This window comes from Zeus faber, assembly GCF_960531495.2.
Source record: "Zeus faber genome assembly, chromosome: 11".
Classification (NCBI taxonomy): Eukaryota; Metazoa; Chordata; class Actinopteri; order Zeiformes; family Zeidae; genus Zeus; species Zeus faber.
This window is the reverse complement of record NC_137205.1, coordinates 20939808-20967603: the sequence shown is the minus strand read 5'-3', so window position 1 is coordinate 20967603 and position 27796 is coordinate 20939808. Positions and strand designations below refer to the sequence as shown.

Here is a 27796-nt window from a genome sequence, read left to right as displayed (position 1 = left end):
TGATGGTTGTGTGTGTGTGTGCGTGCGCGAGAGAGAAAGAGAGAGAGAGAGAGAGAGAGAGAGAGATGGAGGCGGGAAGAGAGAGAAAGGACAGGAGCAGTGGAGGAGGATCAAATGCATGGTAGCCGGTCCAACCCCCTCGCTAAGTGCTGCAGAAATGAAGAATGAAGGGAAAGTGTCAGTGAGTGAAAATGTGTGTGTGTGTGTGTGTGTGTGTGTGTGTGTGTGTGTGTGTGTGTGTGTGTGTGTGTGAGTGTGTGCGGGTGGGAGTAAAGGTTGCCTCTCACCGCCGCAGGCGAGCTACGGCTGAGCAGAAAGCCAATTGATCCGAGTGTGAAACCTCAGCCCCCGCGGCCTCTCGGACTCAGGTTAACTCGGCCGATGAGCTGCGCGGCATAACCAAATTATTTACAAGCTTAAAATCCACACGCTGGCTGCTCCTCAATGCCCGGCGCTCCCAGGACCTCGCGGCTTCCCGCGTGATTTTAGGGGGTGTTTTTGGAAGTCGATTGGACGGCCAAGTCACGAAACGGTGCATTTAAGACATTCTCGGCTTTGTGTAGACTTCAGGTTGGGAACTCTTTGACTGAGTTCCATGAGTAACATTCAAGTAGACATATTTAAAAACCGCCCGCGTCCTCCCGCACGTCCCTGACCCCGTTCTCAGCAGTTTGAAGACCAAACCAGCCTGTTCCTGGTTTCAACAACCACATTAAAGATGCTGTTATGAGATGGAGCTAGTTCCAATATACAGATGTTTATGTGCTTGTCAGTAGAAAAAAAAAGAACTCTTTGTCACGCCAAGGCTAGGTGGCGCTGTTCCTGGGGGGGGGGGGGGGATCAAACCCCGTGGGACAGAGGAAATGTGGGAGGGTGACGCTAATCTCCTCCGACAGTGCAGGGACGCAACGCACTCCTCAGCAAAACACAACTGCCTCGCACAGCTACACACACACGCACGCACGCACGCACGCAAACACACATACACACATACACACACACACACACACAAACACACACACACACACACACACACAACCGTCCAGGCACATACTCATACATGCACACACACGCACGCACGCACGCACTCACATACACACACACACACACACACACGCACACACACACACACACACACACACAAAGGAACCATCACTTGCACAAACCCTCCCTATATGTTATGCACAGGCATGTGCATGGAAAGACATTCACACATACTCACACATGCACACGCACGCGCACGCGCACGCGCACACGCACACGCACACACACACACACACACACACACACACACACACACACACACACACACACACACACACACACTACGCTGGGACAAGCCAGCACTCAAGAACAGCCCCCCCTCCCATGGCTTTAACCCTGAATGAAGCATTTAGAGAAGAGAAGGGGGGTGGGTGGATGGGTGGATGGGTGGACGGGGGGGGGGGTCTATCAAAAAATAGGACAACTCCCTTCAGTAGAAAAATAGAAAATATTAATTTCCAAAGGCTGATATATTGTCTTTGGCACTTCTGAAAACACAGTGTAGATAAAGAAAATAAAATAACTGCCACGGAGTACAAAAAAGCCAGAACTATTCTAGAGCCTCTCGGCGGAACAGATGATGCACATGGTTTGGAGAGCGGATGAGGACAGACGAGTGGAGTTCACCCGCATATGAGTCTGGCGAGGCCCGGGTGGACCTGGGCCTGCAGGGGGCCGTACTCCACCATCTCCCCGTCCACGGTGATCATTCCCAGGGGGGAGAGGGGCTCCAGCCGCAGGGCCCTCACCCGCCTGTACACCAGGTGGGGGCAGGCCAGGTGCGCCCCCTTCTCCATGGCCAGGAAGAGGCGTAGCAGGGCGGGCCGCGAGATCCCCGCCGCCACGTAGAACAGGTGGATCAGCCCGTCGTCGGCCCTCGCGCCCGGGGCAGTCCACAGGTCCTCCGCCAGGTGGGATTGGTAGATGGCCAGCACCAGCACAAAGTCCTCCTCCCTCACCACCGTCCAGCTCTCTGGGACCGGCTGGTCCAGCGCCGGCAGCAGAGAGTCCACGGGGCCCCCCGGGCCGCCGAACCGGGTCTCGGACATTTTGGCCGTGACGGTGTTGTTGGAGGCGTTGGCGATGGTGTTGTGGTTGGAGTTTGTGCTGCCCTGGTGGAACCGGGAGTTCTGGTTCGGAGAGGTGTTGGGGGCGGAGCGGCATGGGAGCGAGGGGCAGAGCGACGGCAGGTGCTGAGGCGTGGACAGCACCGAGTTAGCCTTGGCAATGCTCCCCCCGTGCTCTCTGGGCGGCCCCTTGACGGGCAGGTAGGCCAGCCGGCCCTGGTAGACCCTGAGGGACGCCAGGCGGACCAGGGTGCCCATCAGGAAGCGGATGGCGCCGACATGGCGGTACTTCTCGCTCTCGATGTCGACGTCTGCCACAAAGCCCCAGGCTATCGACAGGAAGGAGAAGAGCCGTCGTTTGGAGGCCAAATGGACCGAGACCAGGTCCATGGAGCAGACCAGACCTTTACAGAGCAGGAACCCACAGCTCAGCAGCAGCTCCTCGTTCCACGCCGGGGGGGACCTGAGGGGCGGACGCAGCACTCATCAGTGCCGTGTACATTCTGATATAACAAATACTTGTGTCCTGCACACTCCCATTTCTATTTCGGTGTAAAGCTGGATTGTGTACATTTCTGTCTTCCGATAGCAAAGGAATAATATGAATAAAATCTTAATGCAGCTTTAACCCTTAAAAGGTCCATTTAAAATTCCCTATGTAGTGCTTAGTGATTTTGATCTCATGCATGCATGTGGACTTTGATCAATAACTTATTTCATTATGTTTAATGCAATAAATGTTTAATACATTTAATGCAGCAATATACCAAGTAAAATACCTTCAATCTGGTCATGTATGCAAGAAATTTCTAGGATTTTGCTACCATTTACCCCTTTCATACCTGGCATTAAAAGGCATTTTGGTTTGATCACAACTGGACAGTTATAAATACAAATGCATTGATGGACTAATGACCAAAACTGGGGATAGGGACATGGAACAGCATTCTGGTGCAGTGTGAATGCATATGCTGGAATCATAGATCAAATTGGAAATATGCGTATATGTCTCACCTTGATCAAACACTGTTTATATCCCGTTCTAATGATTGACGACAACTACAACTGTCCGTCTAAGCCAGGGGTGGGCAAACTACGGCCCATGAGCCACATCCGGCCCGTGGTGTTGTGTTAATCTGGCCCATGAGGCATTGACATTAACAGCAATCCTTAAATATATTTAAATTTGTAGTATTAATTTCACTGTTATTTGCATGTAATACTTAATGGTATTACAGGCGTAATGGTATGGATTGCCGGGCCTTCTCTGATGTCAAGTCACTCGTCTTCACTTTACCTGATCGTCAGGCATCACCCACAACAAAATGAACCGACAAAAAAAGCGCAAAACTGACAGCGAGTGTCGGGTTTTCAACAAAGATTGGATTGCGAAACATTTTTTTACTGAATTACGATTGGCTTATTTTTGGAGTTAATGGGGAAAGCCGACGATTTTCCCGAGCTGAAGGTCGCACACTGGCTTTGTGGTTTGGGCGTTCGCTGTGGACACACTGGCACCCATGAGTGAGCTGAACGTGACGCTACAAGGGAAAGATCGGTTTGTATACGACATGCATTCAAACGTGAAGGCCTTCAGGGTAAAATTGACTTTGTTCTCTAAACAGATGACAAACAAATCATTTGCGCATTTCCCCCACGCCGGCGCCGCTGAAAGAAGCCCCCCAACATGCGAGCAAATACAGTAAATCGCTGGACGACCTGCGCGGAGGATTCTGCCGTCGATTCTCTGATTTTGAGAAGTTTGAGAAGTCACTTCAGCTGGTGTCATGTCCCCTGTCATAAGATGATGAGGCAGCGCCGCGGGAATTACAGTGGGAGCAGATTGATCTCCAGTCTGACTCTGTCCTAAAGGAGTTTCACTGAAAGGGACAAAGTTTTCAAACATGCAATAGGTGGCACAGAAGATGCTGGCGTTATTTGGCTCTACCCATGTGTGTAAACAGACGTTCAGTGTGATGAACATGAACAAAACACGCCACAGAGCCCAGCTTACCGATGAACACCCGAGCGCTGTCCTACCAATTTCCACAACGAAAATGGCACCAGATTTTGATACGCTGGCAAAAAAGGGTGACCAGCAACACTGTTCTCATTAAATCCATCAATGGTGAGTTGTTTCATTTATTAATTAAGAAATGGGAAAAGGGGAAATAGATTTTGCATATATTTTACACTTAATGCTTGCTCATTTTTCACCTCATCTACTAATGGTCCGGCCCGCCGGTCAGTTAAAAACAAAATGTAGCCCTCGAGCCAAAAAGTTTGCCCAGCCCTGGTCTAAGCTAAATCAACCATCTCAAGTCTGCCAAAGACAACAGCGCAGTTATTTCCATATTGAGCAGGGAAGGAAAATTGGAATGTAAGCGGTAACAAGCGATGCATGTAAAGACGTGTCTTGATGACAGGCGCGACTGCGGTCAATCTTTTATCTAGACACAATCTGGAAATCTCCGAGTACTAAGTGCCAGGTTTCAATGACATCACGTGACAAACACCTTGGTTTTGGCCAGATAGAAAATGAAATTAGGTCACGAAACCCATTACGTTGGCTTTCGCGGAGCCTTTTCACTGTGGATTTAGCGATTGCCTTGTTTGGAAACACAGTTTCCATTTCCACCTGCAAATGAATGCAGGCGCTGTTGCCGTGCTCCTCCTGGGCCAGCGGGGGGAGCCGATGCGCCCACAGGAAGAAAGGTGGACAGGGTTTTACAGCTGCGCCTCCACTATAATCACTCATAATGTGAGTTTTTAAACCCATTACATCACCCCTTTTTAGAGTTATCGGCAGCCCGAAACGACCCGCTTCTGCACAGCCAAGCAGAGTCGGAGTCGGCTGCATCGTCTCGTCTCTCCTGGGGAGAGAGTCTACTCTGTGCCCAGTCAGCCGTCGGTGTAATTACAGCCGAGAAAGGGAAATAAATCATCTCTTTAGGCGGAGGCAGGTTGTTTTTTCCATCTTATTGTAAAGTAGTCTGTGAATTTAAATGACTCGTTAGAGGGACAGGCCAAGGGGGGTTAGGAGTTAGAGGTGTGTCATTCTCCACTGGATGAATCCAGAAAGTCCCTGAACCTGCTGAGAAGTCCGTCCATTGTTCACTGAGAACCCGGAGCTGAACAGAACAGGAGCCTGTTTTACCCGTTTTTTTTTGCTTTTTATTTTTCATCCGTGTTCAGTTCTCTGTGTGCTTTGCATGTAGAACGCTTCCCTTTTAAAGTAGTGCATTTGGTTATTTTATTGTTTTCCTTTTAGATATTTAAGTACAGGGATGTGATCTGACACAAAATTCAATTTCTAGATGGGACACTGCCTTTTGCAAGGGGCCTGGGGTGTTCTGCATTTTCATATTTGTGGTTTCATCTTGTTTTGTGTTGGGGGAAAATGAGCCTCGGCTCCAGAAAGCACGTGTCTAACGGAGCTTTGGTCTTCTGAAGTGCCTTAGTAAGGTACGGTCTCTCTTTCATCTTATTAGCTATTCGCTTTTTAAATATTGATAATAACCATGATGGATACCTGGTCATGCACTCACAATGGACTGATCCATGACTTTTATTCTACTCTGGTTGTCATGGAGATTGTGTGATAGGTGTGGATGCATTAAGCGTGGGATTGTGGTTGTAGTGTTTCCCTGCTGACTGCAGGCTGTAAACTCTACGCTGCCTCCGCCTCTACTACACCTCTACTCTACTGTGCTCTTCTTCCACTCTACTTGTACTCCACGTCTACGCTACTAGACGTCTATTTTACCTCTACGCTACTCTGCTTCTTCTCTACCGCTACTCTACTCTGCCTCTATGCTACCCTGCCCTCTACTCCACCTCTGCTCTACTGTGCTCTTCTTCCACTCTACTTGTACTCCACGTCTACGCTACTAGACGTCTATTTTACCTCTACGCTACTCTGCTTCTACCCTACCTCTACTCTATCCTGCCTCTTCTCTGCCACTATGCTACTCTGCCTCTACTCTACCTCTACTCTGCTGTACTCTGTACTGTATTCACTCTAATTGTACTCTACATTCATGCTACGAGACCTCTACTCTACCTCTACTCTACTTTACCTCTACTCTACTCTGCCTCTACTCAACCTCTACTCTACTCTTCTTACACTCTACTTGTACTCTATATCTACGCTACTAGACCTCTACATAACCTCTACTCAACCCTACCGTACTCTACTCTACCTCTACGCTACTCTGCCTCTAATCTTCTTCTATCTTAGTCTAGCGCCAACTCTACTCTGCCTCTACTCTACCTCAACGCTACTCTGCCTCTTCTCTACCTCTACTCTGCCTCTTCCCTACCTCTACTGTACTCTGCCTCTACTCTACCTGTACTCTACTCTACAACTACATTACTCTACCTCTGCTGTACTTCTATGCTACTCTACCTCTACTCTACCTCTCCTCTGCCTCTAATTCTACTGTACTCTACTCTACCATCTACTACTCCACTCTACAGTCCATGGGACAGACTTACTGGGAGTAGTGGTGGATGGAGGCAGCCAGGGCGTTCCCGGAGCCCCCGGGGAGGATGCCCAGCGGGGTCTGGATGGCCCGCTCCCAGTCCTCCCTCTCCATCAGCCCGTTGATCACCTGAACGCACAGGAATTCTCATTAAATCCTTTTCTGCTTTATTGAGAACTTCACGTGGGGGAAACACCGGAACAACACACACACAACCACAGGACACACTGCAGTAAAGGTGAAAGGGAAAGAAAATGTTCCTTTCATGGTGGTCTCGAAATGCACTGTATTTACAACCACTTCAAGTCTGAGCGTACGGACAGTTTCTAGCTCTGATGCAATTTTGGCTTTTTTTCTTCCCCCCCCTGTTCTTCGGTCGTTTTAAAAACTTATTTCAGGGGAGAATCTGGTGAAACGTGCGGTGTGTTGGGAGGATAAAAGAAGGATAACGGAAGCACTATGAAACTTCGAGTGAAGGACCTTTAAGCATGATACTGCTGGGGATCTCTTACTACTCTGAAAAATAGAAAATAAAACCCTAGAGCTCAAATCAAATTCGAGCAAGTGAGGCCAATTAAATTTGCTCAAGCCTGGTCTGGAAAGCACTATTAATAGCAGCACGGAGAGGAGGGAGGGTATCTTTGCTCGCTGATTCTCCCAAACCACATTTATTGCTTTAATATATATATTTATATTGCTTATCTTCAAACCCCTCTGGTAAAACGACATGATATAATGAAATATCTGTTAAAATGCTTGGAAATGAAGCAGTCAATATAAACAAATGTACCGAGAACCTTTCAAGCAAGCTGCATCAAATTAACAGCAAGGGTTTGGATCTCCTTTTTCATTATGCTCTAGTTTGGGTACACTTTGAAAGGCAATATGAGTCTCACAGATTGAAATGCATTTCTAATGCATTCCTTACAACTGTAGCACAGGGTGTGCTGCACAGAACACTTTTTGATTCAGATTCAAAAGTAGAATTTCATTCCGACGCTGTGTACATACAAATGAAATTGCACTTCCAATCTACATTTTGGATGAATGCGTTTGAGACATGATATAAATGTGGTGAAAGTACAGTTGAGCTGAATCGATTATAGGTGGAATTATAGGCGGAGGTGGAATCCATCCGTTTATTCGAAGGTTTACCGAGGAGTTTGCAGAATATTGTATTGTATAGTGTTGCTTTGTGGCAAAGCCTGTGGTTTACAGCCTTAATCTCAACTCTGGGGTTTGATTGACGCCGTAATAATTTCAATTTATTTCAATTATTCAAGAAGGGAAGACCAGGCCGTCCTCACACAATTCGATGTCTCTCTGGATCCAGTCGGTCTCAGCTCAAGCCTAAACTCCAGCAAGGACGAGCCTTTGTAATCGACGAGGATATTGAGAAAATGTCCTTCAAAACACAGACCAGTGGTACATGTTTTTGATGTTTTAAATTTTTGCCTCTCTTCCCGACCGCCCTTTCACGATGTCAAGTACATCTCACACTATAGTGTCCGAGCACCTCAAACAGCAGCCCGTCTCCGGACATGATGACCAGGGCGTCCCACTGCGATAGGTCCACCTTCCTGACCAGCTCGCGGGCGTGGTTCTTGTGCTCTGGAGGAGAGGGGGAGAAAGCGTACGGGAGGGAAAGGTGAGTAAAAACGGGTGTAGTTTCCTCCATTCTGCCACGACACACTTTTTTACAATGCACAGCACGTCACTATCCCGTTTAGCGCTAAAAAAACGTCACAAAAACGTCACAAACACATAGGACCGCATTTATTATAATGGCCAACTAATAGTTAGTGATGGAAGTATCGTGAATGACTCGGTGGTATTGAACAAATCTTTTAAATGACTCTGTCTGGAGCAATAGAGTGAATCTTTGACACAAACCAATGGACCAATTTAAAGACCAAGGCAAAAAGATCTAGGAATTTGCCATAGTTCATATGGAATTGATTTACACCTTGCGTTCCACCAAAATATATAAATAAAATCCCTGCTTTTTCTGCTGATTGGCGGAGACAGACAGGCCAAAAAACCCGGAGCTCAGGTGAGCTGGTATTCATGAGCTCATCATTTGGACATATGAACACAAACAAAGACAAACAAATAGAAAGACACAAAGTGCTGAGAGACTTGGGGCTCATAGTCGCGTCTGAACGGCGCCGGTGGGGAACTTGTCTACGGATCGAATTCCATCGTCTCCGACTGACTCGTCTTCTTTTACTTTTCCACCATATCCTCCTTAGATCGCAAATCCAATAATTCACGAGAGCTTGTTGTGGAGGAGAAACTGGAGAGGGAACGAAAATGACCGAACTGAAGGTCAGATCGGGGAGGAGAGAGAGAGAGAGAGAGAGAGAGAGAGAGAGAGAGAGAGAGAGAGGGAGAAACGTCTGCGCTTGGACGGGCGAGCGCTCCGTTTGTTGGTTAATGTGTCGGCGGGGGAACAAGCTATTTGTTCGGCCCAGTTTGCAACAGTCCCTGAGCAGGGAGACTTAGCTGGATCATCCCTGCAGCACGCACACACGCATACACACACACACACACACACACACACACACACACACACACACACACACACACACACACACACACACACACACACACACACACACACACACAAACACACACAGCTGCCAGATGAGCCATATTGAGCCTGGTGTATGTGTGTTTGTGTGTGCATGAGGCATGTGCCTGTCAAAACAATTGAAAAAATATAAATAGATAAAATATATACATGCAGTGTACTGTATATATATATATACACACATACGTACACACAATTATATAAAAAAAAGTTACACAGAGGTGAAATCATGATAAAATGATCGGAACACAATATTATAGCAATTATTAATCTTTAAAGGGAATTAAAATATACTCCTCAAAAAAAACCAACTCCTTTTACAGTTTATTTTCTATTAAAATATTTGTAACAACAATATTTGACAATGCATGTAACTCGCTCTACCACATATTTGTATAGCTGAAACAAAAAACCAGGCCAAAATATTCTTATTCTATACTACCTGACTCAGAAGGGATGTGAACCTATAAGCACGACACAAAATCAATCAGGTAAGAAGTCAAAGTCCACAAGGTTCATCCCAACTAACAGGCAGGGATCAAAACCAGGAGATCAGTCAGAGAAGACAAACTTATTCGGCAGAGAACAGGCAGGGAATCAGGGTCCAGGGAATCAGGCAGAGAATCAGGGTCCAGGGGATCAGGTGGAGGTTCAGACAAAAGGTACAGGAAACAGGTAGTAGCGCGTCAAAGCTCAGTGTAATGCAAGAGACAATCTGGCAGGGAACAAATGTGAGTGGACTGGTATTTATACTGAGGGACTAAGGAGGGAATGAGCTGCAGACAGAGGGGAAACCAGGCGAAGGGAAGGGAGTGACAGCAAAGCAAAAGGGAGTGGGCGGATTTGAAAGGACATGGAGGTCAGTTGCATGAGGAAATGACCAGATGGAAATAAAAGAAACGTGAAAACAAATACAAAATACAGGGAGATCAGGGAGGATTCACAACACCTGAATTATACAAATGTCATGTCCCCACCTGGATGAAACCTCCATAATGGACAAGGGTTTATCGCGTCCTTTGTGCCGAAATGAATCAGCAGCATTGAATTTGACATCTCAATTTACCATCGCTGCGCATCTTGCTTATTGAGCTCAATAAACCAAACCCATGGAGGCGTGATAAACGCTTTTAACCATATATTGATTACCCTCCCAACCCTGCCTGCACTTGTACGTGCATTTTTGTGTGCATCTTTATATTTGTATGTTTTGGTTTGTGTATCTGTGTGTGTGTGTGTGTGTGTGTGTGTGTGTGTCTGTGTGTGTGTGTGTGTGTGTGAGTGTTAAGGTGAGACAGCTAGCACATGGAGAGAAATCCCAAAACAATTGACAGCCGGCGGCGTCGGAGCCTCGGCGCGGCGATGGAAACGCTTTTTTTCTCCATTTCAGCACGGATTGATCAAGGAAAACGGCGAATAAAACACTCAACATCTCTCTCTCTGTGCTTCCTGTCACTCAAACGCCACACACACACACACACACACACACACACACACACACTCTCTCTCTCTCTGCGTTCACATACACTACAACAGAGTACCAGTTTAAGGTATGATACCACATCAAAACTTCCTTGTTATTTCAGACGCAGATTACCAGAAATTTGTCACCACAGAAAGATCGTACAAGATAATATCGACTTATCTCCCATCGTTATGCAGCATTTCCTATAGAGTATGATGAGCTTCTAGTTACTAGTTAGTTATGATGTGTTTTAGTCCTGAGTAGATCTTGTGCAAAATAAAAAATTACCTAATACCGAGCAAAGATTGGACGAGCAGGTAGCGGATGTGGAGTAATAAGAGTATACCCGTGATTATCAATTTGAGGGCCCTCGAGGGTACTGCATGCGGGTAGAACATCCATAGATTGCAAAATCATTTAAGATTTTAATGGTTTATTTTATAAATGAAAAAGACATTTTTTCAAATGTTTAATATGATTAAAAGTCATTTCCTAGTGTTTTTCTCCAACACTTTAGAAGTTCATCACCAGCGTGATAAACCAATAGATAAGAACTTATCAAAAACTACTACAACTTACGGATCGTCACTGTCCGTGCTCGTTTCCCGTGTGCCGCTTTTTTGATCGTTAGAATAAATGTGTTGCCAGAACACACGTCGCCTGTGCTACTTGTCGTCGGATGTGGGCCGCAAAGATTTTGGACTTTTTCAAGTGGGTCATGAGTCAATTTGACACACTTACACTTGATACGAAATAAGCTAATAACAATGTTAGAGCATTATTTATCAACGGCAACAGATTAATAACATCCATTTTTGAGTAAAAAAGAGAGCCAAAGCCCCGATCTGTCTAGCTGGTTGTTGTGCATGTGGAGGTCGGGTTTGTCAGGCGATGGAGTGGTGGCCGCTCTGCTGACTCAGCACTTCAGACCTGCTGGGGCTGAGACTGCACTTCCAAACCATTTCCTTATTCACAGGATCGCTGGCAAACGCTCATGCACACACGCGGACGCGCACGCACATGCACACAGACACACACACACACACACACACACACACACACACACACACACACACACACACACACACAGATACACACAGATACACACTGAGTGCAGGTGCAGAGTGACCCGAGCCTGTACTTTCAGATTCTGGGAGTGCAAGGACAAGTGAAGGTTTTCGCGGGCCTGACTGGGCGAGGCTGAACCTTTTCCCGATTTAGTTGCTCTTTTGTTTAATTTAGAGTACAGTTATTCTAATTATGGATATTTCAGGCGTGAAAAAAATGGTATGGTGGTGGTAACTGGTTCATCGTTCCAGTGTTTTGGGGGAGGTCCCCACTCTATATTCTTACAGTTTCATCTGATTAACATCAGATGGATTCCTTGACGGATGGATTCTTTGCTTCATTCATAAGCAGTTATTGCACAATCTATTTAAAGCGTGTAAACTTCCCTATCATTATGTTAAAAGGAAAACAAAATGCAATGAAACAACTTTCTATTGCACACGCGAGTCTCCTCTGCCTGCGGCCGACGTCCCTCCAGCCTCAGCTCTCGAACCTCCCAATTCAATACCGTCATGATTCTTACAGTAGGTGCCGTTTTCACAAAGAAGTGCAGTTATGCAAATACACATAAGTATAGCGTTTCAATATCAAGGTTTGTTGCACTCTGTGACATGTTTGTGGCGTGCTCATCACTCGACCAGCAAAAACTGACGATTCATGGTTCACACTCTCAAAGCGAACGCACGTTGCACATCATGTACCATGCAATTCAGACCAAAAACACGGTAGAAACTGAGAAGCAGCATAAATATGATAAAAGATAATCAGTGAACCTTGTATGGCCCACATGGGCACAAAATTGAAACGGCATAACAATCCTAATTGTAAAACCAGGATACTTTAGTGAATCTCTTTGTGATGTGCTCGGACGGACTCTCATGCCCGGTGATCAGCTGCCGAGGCTCGGACTGACCCATATTCTGTCTCCTCCGCCCTGCTCCTGCTGCTCCGCCGTGTCGGCAGGGCAGCGGTGTTAGGACTCAGTAATTACACTGTCTTTTTTTTTTTTTTTTTTTTTTTTTTTAACCACCCTCCAGATGCCAACCTTGTTTAAATCCCGAGGGACTTGAGCTCCAAGAGCGTGCGGGTCAAAGCTCTCGTCTTAAAGCTGGAGATTTCCAGGGGTGAAGATGCATGAAAACCAGACCACGCTCCAAAAAGGAACTGTGAGATATCATCTGCCCAAAGAAGTTTGTCCTCTGTGGTCAAAGGGCTTGTTGGTTGATGATTCCCACCTACCCAAAAGATTTTAATAACAAACAGCCGTACATAAGCTGTTCCAATGACAAGGGAGTTTGGCAAGTTTGCTCTGTTTTGAGCTTCATGCTTTTCTCACCCTTTTCCATTGATATAGATTTTGCACAAGGCGGCGTTAAGAAGCAAGCATGTAGACACACACTTCCGTAATTCCTTCCCCTTTTCCACCTTTCTCTGTGTTGTTTTGCTCCCGGGAATCAGGCGGTTTGATTGACGGTCGACCTTGCAGTGACACCAAGAGACGGAGAACGATTTGCACCTGGAAATAAACCCCCAAAACTATTGTCCCTGTCAAACCACGGACTTCAAGTCGGGCGTGGTGGTGAAGCAGAAGACGTGGAGGCATGGTGTGTGTGTGTGTGTGTGCATGTGTGTGTGTGTGTGTCTGGTTGTGTGTGTGTGTGCGTGCGTGCGTGCGTGCGTGCACTGACCAGTGATGACCAGCGTGTAGGGCACGGCGGCCTCGTTCAGCATGCCCTGCACGTGGCCGGTGAAGAGCTGCAGCGCCTGTCCCCGTCCGCTGTGCGGGTTCACCAGCACCATCACCCTGCAGGGCCGACGCACCTCGGCATACACCACCCCTTCATCAGAGACAGAGAGAGAGAGAGAGAGAGAGGGAGAGAGAGAGAGATGGAGGCGGGAAGAGAGAGACGAGGAGAATTGTTATGAGCAGATATGGAAAGGCTGGCGAGCAGAAAGCAGCAGACGTCTCTTTCTGTTTTGAGTGAAGTCAAGGCTTTCTGTTGGAACCTAGCGGGGGGATTAGGTCCACCTCGGTGGTTTTGTCGACCTTGTTCTGGTTGATATGACGGGATCAAATACTTTGCTTATTTTTTTGCACTACAACACTATTTTTCCAGTTTGCCTGACAGTCCGTTATGTCATTTAGCAGACTTACAGTAAGTACATTTTGTCACAGTATCAAGCCAACTGTATGTCACAGTCACAGCCAGATAAACACTCTGGAGGAATAAGCAGCGTTAGTAGAGTTAAATACAGGTATCTATCACCTTTTCTTTTAGTTTGCCCGTCAAGGGGAAAGAGATCTTTGTAAAGTAGGAGTATTTCACACCGATACCTCGATATCCAAAATTTGACAGATTTTCATTTTTTGGGATGACTATTGTCGCTCTTATAAGAAATGTACACACATATCTTATCCCAGTCCTTGTTATGTGGATATTATGATCAAGCATGTAGAGGCGAAAAGCGTCTTGAGATATCGACATTATAATGATATATCGCCCAGCTCTACTAATTCATTTCAGTACAAAGTCTGAGTCTAATCCCATACTGTTTGCGTTGTTAATCATTTACGATGCTGCAGCATTAGATTGTTCCCCCTTTTGATAAGAAGGGGAACATTAAAATATTATGACTCGGGTATTGTAACAAAACAGCATGACAGCCCTGTCATGTTTTCATCCCACCCGTCGAACAAAAAACACAACAACAATAACAGCATAAAATGTTAAAAAAAAAGAACAAAAACAAAAAAAAGCATTTGAAGACTCAAAGGTTGACTCCCTTACCAGGATGGCAAGGCGTGCAAAACAAGGCGGCCAGTTTGGAAACACACCCCGGCAAAAACAATATGATATCAAGACAAGGCAATGAATTAGAGCATTAACCAAAGAATACCCTTGTGATAGAAAATGAGTTGAATTATTAAATGGCCTAAAACAAATATACGCAAAAGCATGGATGCATTTTTTTGGACTCTCTGCTCTTATGTTAAATCTCGCATCAGCGATTCCCAGCGTGGAAAGCAGCGTTATAAAAGCACACTTATACTAGATATACTGGATAGTAATATGATGCTCTGCTTCTGCTTCCTTCGTTGTGGGGTGGGTGGGTGGAGGGGTGGCGGCCTTCCAACCAACCGACCAACACCCTCCTGTTGTGTAGGGATGCGGGACAGGAATTCCTGCCTTGGGTGTCGAGAAAAATAAGGAAGAAAGAACCGGTTAATAAATGACACCGAACAGGGAAAGCAGGTCGAACGTGTTCCGCTGCCCCGAAGCGACTGGGTGACGGCGTTCAGGTGAAGAGGTTTTGACTCCGAGGAGAAGGCACCAGGAATTCGTCCCCCCGTCGCGGTAGACTCAGTCACACGTGCTCACGTTTTTTATTTGTAACGGCATTTTTAAGTGAACATGAACACGGGCCGCAAGACGAGAGGTTGTAACACATACAGTGGCTGGCAGAGGACAAAAACAAACAAAACAAAAAAAACAAACAAACACAAATTGACGGAAATATAGGTGGCTTTTATTTGATTATTATCACCGCGGAGGCTTATTAATCTAGCTATTGTGGTAGCTGTAGAATGGTGTGGAGATGTTGAGTAGTAAATGGGTAAATCAAACCACAATTTGTTAAAAAATTGGTTACTATTGTAATCCAAAACCTACCAAAAAAACACTGACAATATAAAAAACACATTTTTTTCTGCAAACTAAAGCTGGGAAAAAAAACGTGTAAAAATCAACTGAAATGCTATTAAAATGGACTAAATGGACGTTGACATTTTCCGTAAATCAAGGGAGGAACAATTAATAAAGAATAAAAAAGAGGACAAAAACTGAAGAATAGTTCATTTTCTTTATTATAATAGAGTTAATGAAGTTCTTTATTATTCAGTTTTTCCCCACACCATTTTATTCCTTATAAATATTTTTCCCTCGCTTGACGGAATAAAGGAAACGTCCAACAGTGCTGATCTGAATCCACTATATCGGGCTATGACCCACTTGACGGAGCCCCAGCAGATGCAGATCTTTGTGCTGGGCTGTCCTCTTTGTTCCTCGTTGCATTGATATGAAGAACATAATGTTTTCATTGTATTTTTCTAAATGGAAATCATCACAATCCCCCTCAGATTAAACTGATGCTGAAATTAAAATAAACTGAAATTTTGATAATAAACTATTACTATTAACGTGACAATTTCAACACGGGGGAGGAGAATTTGCCTTGGACGTGTCTCACCTCCGCCTTCCCTTACAGACACCACTACTACGACCCTCAAATGACCTTGTTTGACCTCTGATCGCAGTGACAATCGGGCCAGAAGACATAAAGTGTATTCCCTGCTTGACTGCGGTGCTGCGCTGTGACGCGAGGCCCCCGTTGTTCTGTCTCGCTGCGCTTCTTCACCCTGACACCATCTCATCACAACTCAGTCCCTGGGAGTGTGACCTGGGGTCGGCAGCTTGGAGCTCGGGATCGCAGCCGGCGGAGGCGGGAGCCGTCAACCCATCAAGAAGAGTCAGGAAAAGAGTGCGAAAGCACAAAGGCACGCCGCCAACTCTGTCTCCCTCCATTTGTTCCCTTCTATTGTTGTTTATTTCAATCCAAACACAATGTGGCTTGCAGATACAAAAGGCTCCATCTGAATTTCCAGAAGATGGGGCACAATTGTGGACACTGGCGTTTGTCAATAAACAAAAAAAAAAAAAAAGCTTTGGCGTTTTATATTTAGTTTTATATTTTTTACTCAAGAGTAGTAGAAGCGGACTTGATAATATGTCCGAGATGAACTGGGCTGAAAAATTGTAAGCCCTTTCAGAGGTCAAAGCCAAATCCGACTGTCCCCAAAACACCAAACGCGCAGAATGAGATCCGGTGAATCCTCCGGTGGGGGCTTACGAATAAGCTGCAAGGGCCAATGCCAACAACCCCGGCAACCATTAGGCGATACGGTTTGATCTGGGAAATGTCTCGGGGTCACGCCAGCATGTAACTTCTCCACACACACACACACACACACACACACACACACACACACACAAACACACACACACAAAAACACAGAGTGCTGTGTCTGAAGGGTTTTCACCTAAAGCAAATAAGAAGCACTGCAAAACAACTGTGCAACATTACTTCTCCTACATGCATTCCCTTTCCAACTTAACTGTATTCAGGCTGAGGGAGAAAGACCGTGGCAGATTAGAGATAACCGCAAATTCACGCCTTGTCTGCTTTTAGGGAATCTGATCTCACTGAATAACATCTGACCAGTCAGAGAGGCCCTGTATACACCCGGCACCAGCATGCGTCTTGGGTGATCGGATCACAAGTGGACTGCTCTAAGTGCTGTCTGTTTACACGCGGCGTTAGAATGTGTCTCCACATGCGTCTCGAGTAACCACTTGTGATCGGGTCTCACTTCCCCGTTCTATGTGCAAAAAAACATGTACATCATTTCCGTTTGCGGGGACCAAATGCAAAGACCTTGGCGCGTGGGCAAAAGTTGGGTTTGAACGAGCCGGACTTGTTTCGCAGTTTAATATGACGCCGTTGGCCCGCGAATGAGTACGTTCTCCCGCTTACGTGGAGGACGTCCGTGGAGTAGGCGGTGCTTCAATGTGGCCCAGGACACATTCGCGTTTACACTGCGAAAAGAACGTGGCCATATGCGGCCTAGACCACCTCCGAAATGCGGTCTGAGCGATCGGATCTCAATGTGTCCTCAATGCCTCTCAGTTGCGTTCACGCCTGTACTGAGAGCTGTCCACTTGTGATCAGATCAGCCAAGACGCATGTTAATGCCCAAGTGACAAGAGACTCATGCAGGTGAGGACATCTGTTCAGTGACGATGTTTCTGGTAATGTAGTGATAATGTAATGGTTCTCATGCAGGTTCTTTAGTAGTTTTACATGTACAATGACCATGCCAATCATCCAAGGAACTACGTGTTGATTATAATGTAAATGGTCTTGTTTATCAAGACCCCAGATTTCCTTGCTACTGGGAGTTTGGCCTTGGTTTTTGGACACGACGAAAACATAAATAGGTTTACGGATGTAGGCAGGAGGTTTGTTTGTTGCCTGTGTCATATCCCGATGTATCCAAGACCCTTGTTCGTCGCCCTGACTTCTCATCCAGGGCTACACCTTGGATTCATCACAAGAAATTTCTCTGTCGGAAATGAACGGAGACAGAGGCGAACAGAGAACACTTTCCAACAGCGGTGGCATGTTTGCACACTGACAACTTTCCAACACCGTCGATCGACTGCCTTCCTTTCCAAGAGCAAACATTTCTGCAGCGGTTTGCAAGGTTTTATATGCACACAGGCGTCCCCCTCACAAGGTCAATAGCAGACTTTTCACCTGTGCTATGAAAACTCCAAAAGGGAGGCAGCTCAATCTTGTTTGACATTAAATAATTCATGGTTTGGGACTCAATCCCCGGCCTGAGTCACTGTTTTTTAAAGATGCTGTCCCCAAATTATGTCTGTGAACACAAGCTTTTCAGCTGGACGGCAACGGCTTTGTACCGGTTTGTACGGCTTTAATTTGTGTGCGCATCAGTGGTGGGGGCAGAGAAAAGGAAAAAGAGAAAAGGAGTGTTACGAACGTGTCCGCCTGTAGCCAGGCTGCGCCCTTCCTCACAGCGAAGACATGTCCGACAAGCAAACTCTGAACTGACGTCTGTACTTTCACAGTCAGACGATAGCGAACATGACGGGCGGAGGCGTGAGGGACGGACTACGTGATGCGCCGGGGCAAGAAATGCAAAAATGCAATGGAAAAAAAACACACGTTCAGATCCCAACTGCTCCCGACTGGATATGAAAAGAGATCTGTGGCACTGGAGGGAGAGATCCTCAGGAAAGTCCTCTTCAGGCTTCATTGATTGAGGTTCTTGATGCAAAATAAAAACACGCTCTGACACATTCTGTCCCGATCAAAGCTACTTAAGAGACTGTGTCTTCCTGACAAGTGTCAGTGACCCGACCATCAGGAGGCCTGTTTGGTTTTCCCTCCTTTCTAAAGCATTTTAGACAGAACGCGTCTTGTATGTTATTTCTCCTGTAGATCATCCAGAGCCAGAACCATTGTTTCTGATCTTTCCGAAACACCTTCCAATAGGTTTGACCAAGGTCCCAGATTTTCTTGGCTGACCATCACTACTTTCGGGACGCTTCCATTTCCAGTGAAATGGACAAAGAAAGGGCCATTGTACCATGGAGCTATCAGAGGCTGTATAAAACCAACGAATCCCGCAAAGTTGTACAATTCACCATGTGTGGTCTTTGAAGCTATGACCTCATTGTTTAAAAAGCCTGTTGTCAGACAGGGACGTATTTAAGTCAGGACCGTTTAGAAATACCCTTTTCCTGGCGGGTTGATCGACAACTCGACAGACCAAGCAGTGTGCTGCTTGTGCCGATTATCAAGCCCTTTCCCACTGTGCCAAAAACCCGGTAACCCAGTTTTGATCGGCTCCGTCTCCGATCAGCTCTGATGTAATAAGGACACCCGGGTCGACCCGCTAAGTTTTGCCTCTTTATCGACACGATGCGCCGTGCGTTGAAGTTCCGGACGATCATTTAAAATACGATCCGAACCAACGCAACCAACGCAGGACCGGTCCTTCGGCGATCCAGTATCGATATAGAAAAGATTTGATTCTTTTGAACGGCTCTTTTGTAGGAGCGAAGGGAACCGAGTCTCGCTGGGCGTTGAAGCGGGGTTTTTTTTTGCCAAGTTTACAGTTTTATGTCATTGTTTGTTTAAGTTGCTGTCTCCTCTACTGTTTTATTCCCAGTCACACTCGAAACATGACACGCCCCTTTTCCCGCGTGTTCGTCACATCCAACGTGACACACCAGAAAAAAAAGAAAAAAAAAGAACGGCATTTCCCCTGGCAGTGGGGAAGGCGTCAATCGCCCATTTTAGCGGGTTTACTTGCGTTTAAAAACCCGGGTATACCCGCTTATCTTGGTGTAAAAACAGTAAAAGACAGCTTTCCCACACCTTTGTAGCCGGGGAATGAGATTACCTTTCATAGCCACTGTGTAAAATTAAGGGGGTTGAGGGAAATTGTTGCGATGCTTCTTCACCTTCGGAGAGACAGACCTTTCGTTTCCTACCAATATAAAATTTTTGCTTTCTCCCCACGACTCTGGGAAAGAAAAGTCCAAATCAGGCTGAAACGGTGACAGGTTAACAGTTTGTGCTTCACCTGCGGATGACAGGTCTGAAGTCGCCCTGTGACAGCGACAACACTGTACTGCCAGGCAGCCAGACTGGAGTGACAGATCTGCTGACAGGCTGGATGCTGAGGCTGGCCTGAGGACGGGAGGCAGAGAGAGTGTGTGTGTGTGTGTGTGTGTGTGTGTGTGTGTGTGTGTGTGTGTGTGTGTGTGTGTGTGTGTACTGTTGATGACAGGTTCTCACACACACACACACGCACGCACGCACACACACACGCACGCACACACGCACGCACGCACGGCCGCACACACACACACACACACACACACACACACACACACACACACACACACACACACACACACACACACACACACACAGACACACAGACACACAGACACACACACACACACACGCATGACAAACTGTTAAAGAAAACGTACAATTCTGTTGATTAATATATTCACAATTTATAGGTATGGATATATTGGTCATAATTATCTATAATCAATATCACTCAATTATAAAATGATTAAAATTCATCAACCATTTTGGTGGTCTTGGCAGGAGACGGCCAGGAGAAGACAATACCTAAGCTATATGTCAACTTAAAGATAACCAAAATGAAAATCCCAACATCTATGGAATTTAATACTTTCAAAATAATTAGCTAAGATCATGTGGAGGGCAAAATGTACTGGAGGCCCTTCATTCCTTTGTGAAACACGTTTGACAGCAATGAGATGACATAAATAAAATCTTTCATTTGGAGACGAAACCCAAATCGTCTGGAGCAGATGTAGAAATGTGTAATTGGCCTCCTGCTGAACGCCGACAGAGCACAAAAGTAATTCCCGCGAGGCAAATGAAAAATAGATAAAATCTAAAGTTCTACCCTCAAGGCAACCTCTAGTAAGACCAGTCACGGCGAGTAACCATCATCCTATCCCCTCGCATGCTATCTCATTGTGGAGCCTCTGAGGAGGGGGGAACGGCAGAGCATTAACTGTTGCAGCAGTGCATTACAGTGTATGGACGTCATTATCCTCGGCTCATTCATTTTAACAGCCGCAGCACGGGAATAAAAAGTCTTAAGACGGTGGATGCTGCATACAACCGAACGGACTGGGGATACTATCAACTGTAGAATATGTATACCGCAAAATAAAATTTATATTAGAACCCATATAGTTCTAAATATAAACTACAAATGGATATAGTATTCATAGTATAATTTTTTTAAGGGAGTAGAATTGCATTTCTGATCTAGAAATTAATTAATGTTGTTCATTTCATTTCAAATTATTAAAGCGGTAATCCATGAGATTATTTTGTCAAACGAATTCCATATTTTATACATTCTTTAGCCGGCACAAAGAAACGGCCATTTAATTTCCGTGGCGGGGTCCGCCTTTTCCGTCGTGCCTGGAATGGGCATGTGCAAGAAGTGAGAAGCGGCCGCGAGAGAATTTGATAAAGAAGCGTAGCTCATTCTGGTCAGTAAACTGTCGATATGGATGAACAATAAAACAAAACAAAACAAAACAAAAAAAAACATAAATAATATCCCCACCACCTGAAGTGGCAAAACAAAACAAAGCAATCGATCAGAGGTAAAAAAAAAAAACATTTTTCAGAGAAGAAAGTGACTAAACTCAGAAATTGCAGCTTCAAATGCAATTCTGGGACTCGTAGTGTGGTGGAGCGCAATCCACCCAACACAAGCAATCTAATTTGGATTGGATATGGATTACCACTTTAAACTCTTTAAACTCGCCCACTTAATATGGGTCTCACGCTGCCGCTGCACTTTTAATTCAACTTTCCTATCTGCCAGGCCAGATGAGATGACATGTAATTAACTGGGAGGGAAAACACACTACGAGGGATTAGTGAGTCACACTGGCTTTCCACCATCCTCCACCGGGCCATAAAGCCAGGGCAGATCCTGCATTTATTAGCACAACACCATTCGTTTAAAACCCATGAATATATTCCGTTGAATACTTGTGCTATTGGCTGCGGCAGGACGTGGGATGCTGAAACCACCCCATGAATTAGTGATATCATCCCATCACATCTGAGGTACGAAAAGTGAGGGGATGAAAAAACAAAAATCTGCGGTGAGATATCAAGATACAAACTGTTCTTTTACTTTAAATGAAAGTGGCAATTCATTAAATAATCTGTGATGGATTACAAGTCCCAGACTTTAATCATTTATTTATTTTTCCAAATATCCAGGTCCAGGTGTTCTTTTGTTCATCCCTACCGACAGTTTGCTGAAAGGCGGACCCCTGCACCAAAAATGGAAACAGCATAAAGACAGAGCACAATCGTAGCGCAAAAAACATTTCCATTGGCCATTTCCTATAAGTACCAGCTAAATAAAGTATAAAATATTGGACACATACAAATAGAAATCCTTTATTGTCATTGTATAGAATACAACAAAATTAGGAGCGCAGCGCCTGATCAGTGCATTAAAAGACACAGCGAAACAAAAGCTGAACAGGACAAAACAACCCGAGTAAACAAACAACCACAGCCAACAACACAGGTTCTAAAATAGTAGTAGAATAATGAGTAATTGCAATAAATAAAGACAATATAATTTTGCACTAAAATAAGCGTACTTGTTGCACTACAATAAATGTTATTATTGCACTAAAATGCATGTAATTATTGCACTAGAATACGCGTCATTTTGCACCAGTATGGATGTAATAATTACACTAGAATATATGTAATTATTGCACTAGATCCAGTAGGTTTGCCCTCGAAGGACAGTCACCATATTGCATGTGAGGGGTCCTTCTATGCTTATTGGAGTTGGAATGTGCTCATGGCCCAGGGAAAGAAACTGTTCTTAAGTCCGGTGGTCCGTGCTTTGATGGACCTGTAGTGCCTGTCAGAGTGAAACAGGTCAAACAGGTGGTGTCCGAGAAGAGTCCTTTAAAATGTTTTTTTTTCGTTCTCTGCCGAGGCAGCGGGCGCCGGAGATGCCTCCCAGGGAGGGCAGAGGGCAGCCGATGGTTTTCCGTGCGCTGTTGATGACCCCCAAGAGCTCCCCTGTGTGCTGCCGAGCACCACGCCGAGATCCAGTACGCCAGTACACTCTCGATGGAGGAACGGTACAAGGCCACCGGCAGCTTTTGTGCGTGTTGTGTTTTCCTGAGCACTCTCAGGAAGTGTAGTGGCTGCGGTGCCTTCTTAACAACCGCAGTAGTGTTTCCAGACCAGGAAAAGGTCCCTGGAGATGTGGGTTTTCCAGAAATTTGAAGGTGGGAACCCTTTCCACACGGTCCCTGTCGATGTAGAGTGGGGCGGGGTCTGCTCCGTGCTTCCTGAAGTTAATGATGAGTTCCTTTGTTTTTGCGGTGTTAAGTGGCGGGTTGTTTACTGACCACCACGCTGTCAATTTCTGGACCTCATCTCCGTAGGCCGACTTGTCATCCACCTGAGCTTAGTCCGACTACAGTGGTGTCATCCGGGAATTTGATGATGATCTTGGTTGGATGGTTTGGAGTGTAGTCAAAGGTGTATAAAACATATGTTATGTGAGATAAACAAAATAATCTTACGGATTACCACTTAAATTTTTACTTATTAGGACTGCTGTTATATTAGGACCATTAGTACGATCACCCTTATTAATACTGTTTTTTATGCACTGCTATTATCATTGTATGCCACTCATTGACTGTTGTTAGTCCTGTACGACGCCCTTTGACTGCTCGTGAACATTTTTGCGGTTTACCAGATGCAGCGGTCCACGGCCAGCTCATTACTATGTGCAAAGTGACATTTGAAAAGCGTCCTCGGGGGCTTGGGTCTGGACATCGATGCTGATCCCGGGGGTGGGAGTGAGTCGGTGGCGACTGAAATGTCTGCCCAGTTACCTCTCGGGTTACCATCTGCCCGCCTGGCATCCGGGGCACAGGGACTCTACCTCCTGCTGGCCACCTGCCAGGGCAAGGTTTGATGTTCCTCATCACACAGAGCCCTCCTCAATATCTCTCTCTCTCTCTCTCGCTCGCTCGCTTTTATCTCTCTCTGTGCTGGCTGTGTACACCTGGGGGCTGCCTCCGAAAGAGCCACGCTACATATTTCCTACCCTATACCGCGGCTACACCTAACTCTAGCCTCGGTAACCCAACATTCCAGATTAGTCACTGCCAAGTCAAATATCCGTCTCCATCTCTTTAAAATATGCCGGTCACCCAGGGGATGCATGCCTGCGGGCACAAAGCTCTGTGTTATATTTTAAACAGATAAGAACTTCGGCATTAAAGGATCGTACCTGCCCGGCGTTTAGATGAAGCCTGTTCGAGTATGACGATGTGTACCGAAGTATTTCATTAAGATGCACAGATCCCATACCAAGTGTTGGTGTCTGGCCGATACCAGGCAAGAAAATGCCGGATCAGATAGCGAAGGGAAAAATGTGCGAATTCGATCTGTTCCTTGAACAAATCTCGCCTGAAATACGACAGAAACGCTTTCCGCAGCATCACTGCTGCGACATAACGTAAAGTAGAAGTAAAGCAGTCTGTGTGATGACATTAGTACATTTTAGTTTAAAACGCTCTGATTTTGCACAAATTTCCACTGTTTTTTTTCTTCGACAGTGTCTAAATAAAACGAAATAAAATGAAACAGTGGTTTTGTTAAAGTCACGTTGAAGGGTATGTGTCCCTTCCTGTGAGGTAATAAAGTGCCATATTAAGCGGAGCGACTCCATAAATGAGTGCTTGCTAGTCCTTGAAGAGAAAAAAACCCATCGGTATCGGAAAAGAAAGGGTGTTATCGTGCAATCTCTACTATGTAATTATCTTTACCCAAATCACAGACAGTCACTTAATTTATTTGGGAGTAATGGACCCATGTGATGTTGTATCACAGTGTCATCACTTCTTGGTTGAGTTAATGAGCTGACTACACACTATCAAGTACATTCTAATTGCCTCATCTTTGATGACCAGGACAGAGAATGAAGTGGGTTGATGTTATACTGTTTATGGAGACAAGGACAATGAGATGCAAAAAAAAAACCAAAACATGTCTGTATTTCCAACGAAGAACTGCTTCAGAGACCTAATTATCTAATTGGGCCTCGCCGTGTCCTTCATCTCAATGCAGCCGAGGTGGAAAAACAAGGAGGCTTCTAATGAAAAATTCCAAACATCCAAAATATTTTGTGCTGTGGAAATTCTACTGAGTAACAATACTCACAGCATACTGACAGCATCCTCCATAGATGGCTTAAAAAAAAAAAAACCTGCAACCAATTACACGTGCAATTGTTTGTTGGGATCTTAATAGGATCTCTAACATCCGTGTAGCAGGTTGGGTGACCCGGGCGGCTCAGGTTTGAACCGCAGTTTGGCCTCCACAGCGAGCAGAGCAGGTTCCTGAGCAGGAGGAATGTGTACAATCCCCAATACGCGCGTTTCTCGTATCACCCCGGCACGGCTACATGCCTGCCGTGAGCCAGGGGCGGTGCTGTGTCCGAAAAAATATATATACATTTAAAAAAAAAAGGTCCAGCGAGAGGCATAAGCAATGATGTGTTTCGGGCCTGAAACATCCATAACTTCTAAAAGCCTTGAAAACCACGACTAACCACTTAAAATAACTGTCTGGAAAGCAGTGAGTGGGTTGTCAAAAAAGGAGCCAAGGATCTTACGGTAACTTACAGGCCGGTGACTCCATCCTACCTCAACGTCTTTAATTCACCTCAATATCCCGCACTTTTGTAAATGCTCTTTCACTTTGCTGTCACGTAGATTTTTAAATTATTTGCATGCATCTTGTTTGTATTGCTAGTTTTTTCTTTTTCTTTTTAATATATATATTGTTGTGACTGGTTCTATGTATAAGAATTTCGCAGCCGGCAATATCTTCTTCCATGCTGTCTCGTTGTGGTTATGACTATGAAAATAAACTTGAACCTTGAGTGCTGCAATACAAGAAACATTACTGTGTAGGTATTAGAATATGTTACTGTAGTTTAAGATAATTAACTGGATAGGGCATTTCAATAATGTGCACTTTTCTGGAGCATTTGCTTGTGGATCCCCCGCCAAAAAAGCGGAGAGAGATTCATTTTATGGAAAAAAGAGAATACCACATATGATAGGAATACATAGAATAACAATTTGAAGAATAATGCGATAAGAAGTCTCAGCAAAATAACAAATTCATGAAGATAAATGTAACTCATTCTTATAGTTTGCCTGTTTGCGCGTGTGCGTGCGCGTTTGTAAAACTTGATTAAAAATTTAAGGGGCAGAGGAAAAGAAAACACACACTGGGGGAGACAAGATAATAGACCCCCAGACATCACGGATCCATGCCCTCCACCGCCCCGCCCCGGTTCTTACCGGCGCTCCGGGGTCTCTGCCGGGCGGACGCATCTCTGATGGCCCCGGCCCAGCGCTCTGCCTCCCGCAAGTTCACCAGCGGGTCCCGCACAAGGGAGACCCGAAAGCACTGCTCCACTTTCTGCCGGGCCGTCCCGGCGCTCATCCACCGCCTCCGGAACGGGTAGAAATAGCACACGAAGTAAGCCCCGGTGTCCCGGTCCTCCTCCCCGCTCTCCGCTGCCCGGTACGTCCGGCAGCCGACGCAGTCCGTCAGGTCGAACACCGCCTCGAAGCGCCCGGGTCCCGGGCAGATCTTCCGCACGGTGAGCGCTCTCTCCGTCAGGCTCACCGAGTACCGGACCCGCTCGTTCGCGGTGTCGGTGAATTCCCCGTACAAGACGCTCCCCGCGCCCACACCCACGCCCGCCGTCCCGTTCCGGTGGCGGGACACCGGGTCCGCTCCGGTCGCACCTTTCTCCATCCCTCCGTGTTCCGCAGGCCGGGGGGTGCGGGACGCGCTCTGCGGTGCGGCCGGTCGGTCGGACCGCTGCTGCTGCTGCTGCTGCTGCTGCTGCTGCTACTCCTGCTGCCGCGACTGCCGCTGCCGCTGCGGGACCCGATGCTCCCAGCGCCGGTTCACCGGGTCAGAGGCTCTCCCTAGTGACTGGAAGGGGAACGGCACAAAGTTGGGCTTTTAAAAAACTTTCACTCTTACAGACCCAAGGCCATCAGCAGCCCGAGCTTTGTTGGCGTGGTTCCGAGAATCCAATAATGGGAAGAAAATATATATATAAATAAACAATATGCACGTTATTCATATAGGTGGTATAGTGGAATATACTGTATTCTTTATATACCAGATGGTGTATATGGTATATATGCCATATGGCATACAGTATATGGTGGTGATGGGGAATATAATTAAATACAAACCGAATTTTAGAAAAAGTAACGCAACTGCACTGTGATCAATTGCTGTTAAAATACCAATTTGTCACAGCAGCAACTTTTTGTTTTATTATACTGTCAACGGCAAACCATTCTGGGATATATATATATTTTTAGCCCATTGCAAAACAGTATTCCACTGTTCTATGTAGAATCTACATTATAGTAAAACACAATTTATTCCATGGGGAGGCAGTGTAACACCCCCTTCCCCTAATGTAATTTCTTATTTTTTATTTCTTCGAACATGTTATGCATTACGGTTGACGACAGCTATTTAATTTACATATGACGTTTTTTGTGCATATTTGCTCAAGATCAAATTGGGTCTATGAGTGTCCAGTTAAAGGTTTTGTTTGCCGATGATTTTTAAAGACATTTGATACAGCTCGTTCTTTAAAAGAGAAGAGGGTTCTAGAAACACATAACATTGATTGCATTCATTGAAATAAGCAAGAAGACGACGAAATGCCCATTTTCCTGTTTTGCGCGAGTGGCTGCGTGCAGAGACACACCCCCGCACTTGACGTAGACTTTCGTGTAGAGTGTTATGT

General features: G+C 45.7%; 1 protein-coding gene across 1 annotated transcript; it reads right to left on the bottom strand.

The window, feature by feature from the left end:
* Positions 1–1667: 1667 nt before the first annotated feature.
* sphk1 (sphingosine kinase 1) lies at positions 1668–26775 on the bottom strand (the record flags this gene model as incomplete). Its single annotated transcript, XM_080008877.1, has 5 exons — positions 1668–2574; positions 6609–6724; positions 8112–8206; positions 13410–13559; positions 26313–26775. 5 exons carry the CDS (start codon positions 26773–26775, stop codon positions 1668–1670), a joined length of 1731 nt encoding a protein of 576 aa, XP_079865003.1.
* Between the last annotated feature and the right edge of the window lie 1021 nt (positions 26776–27796).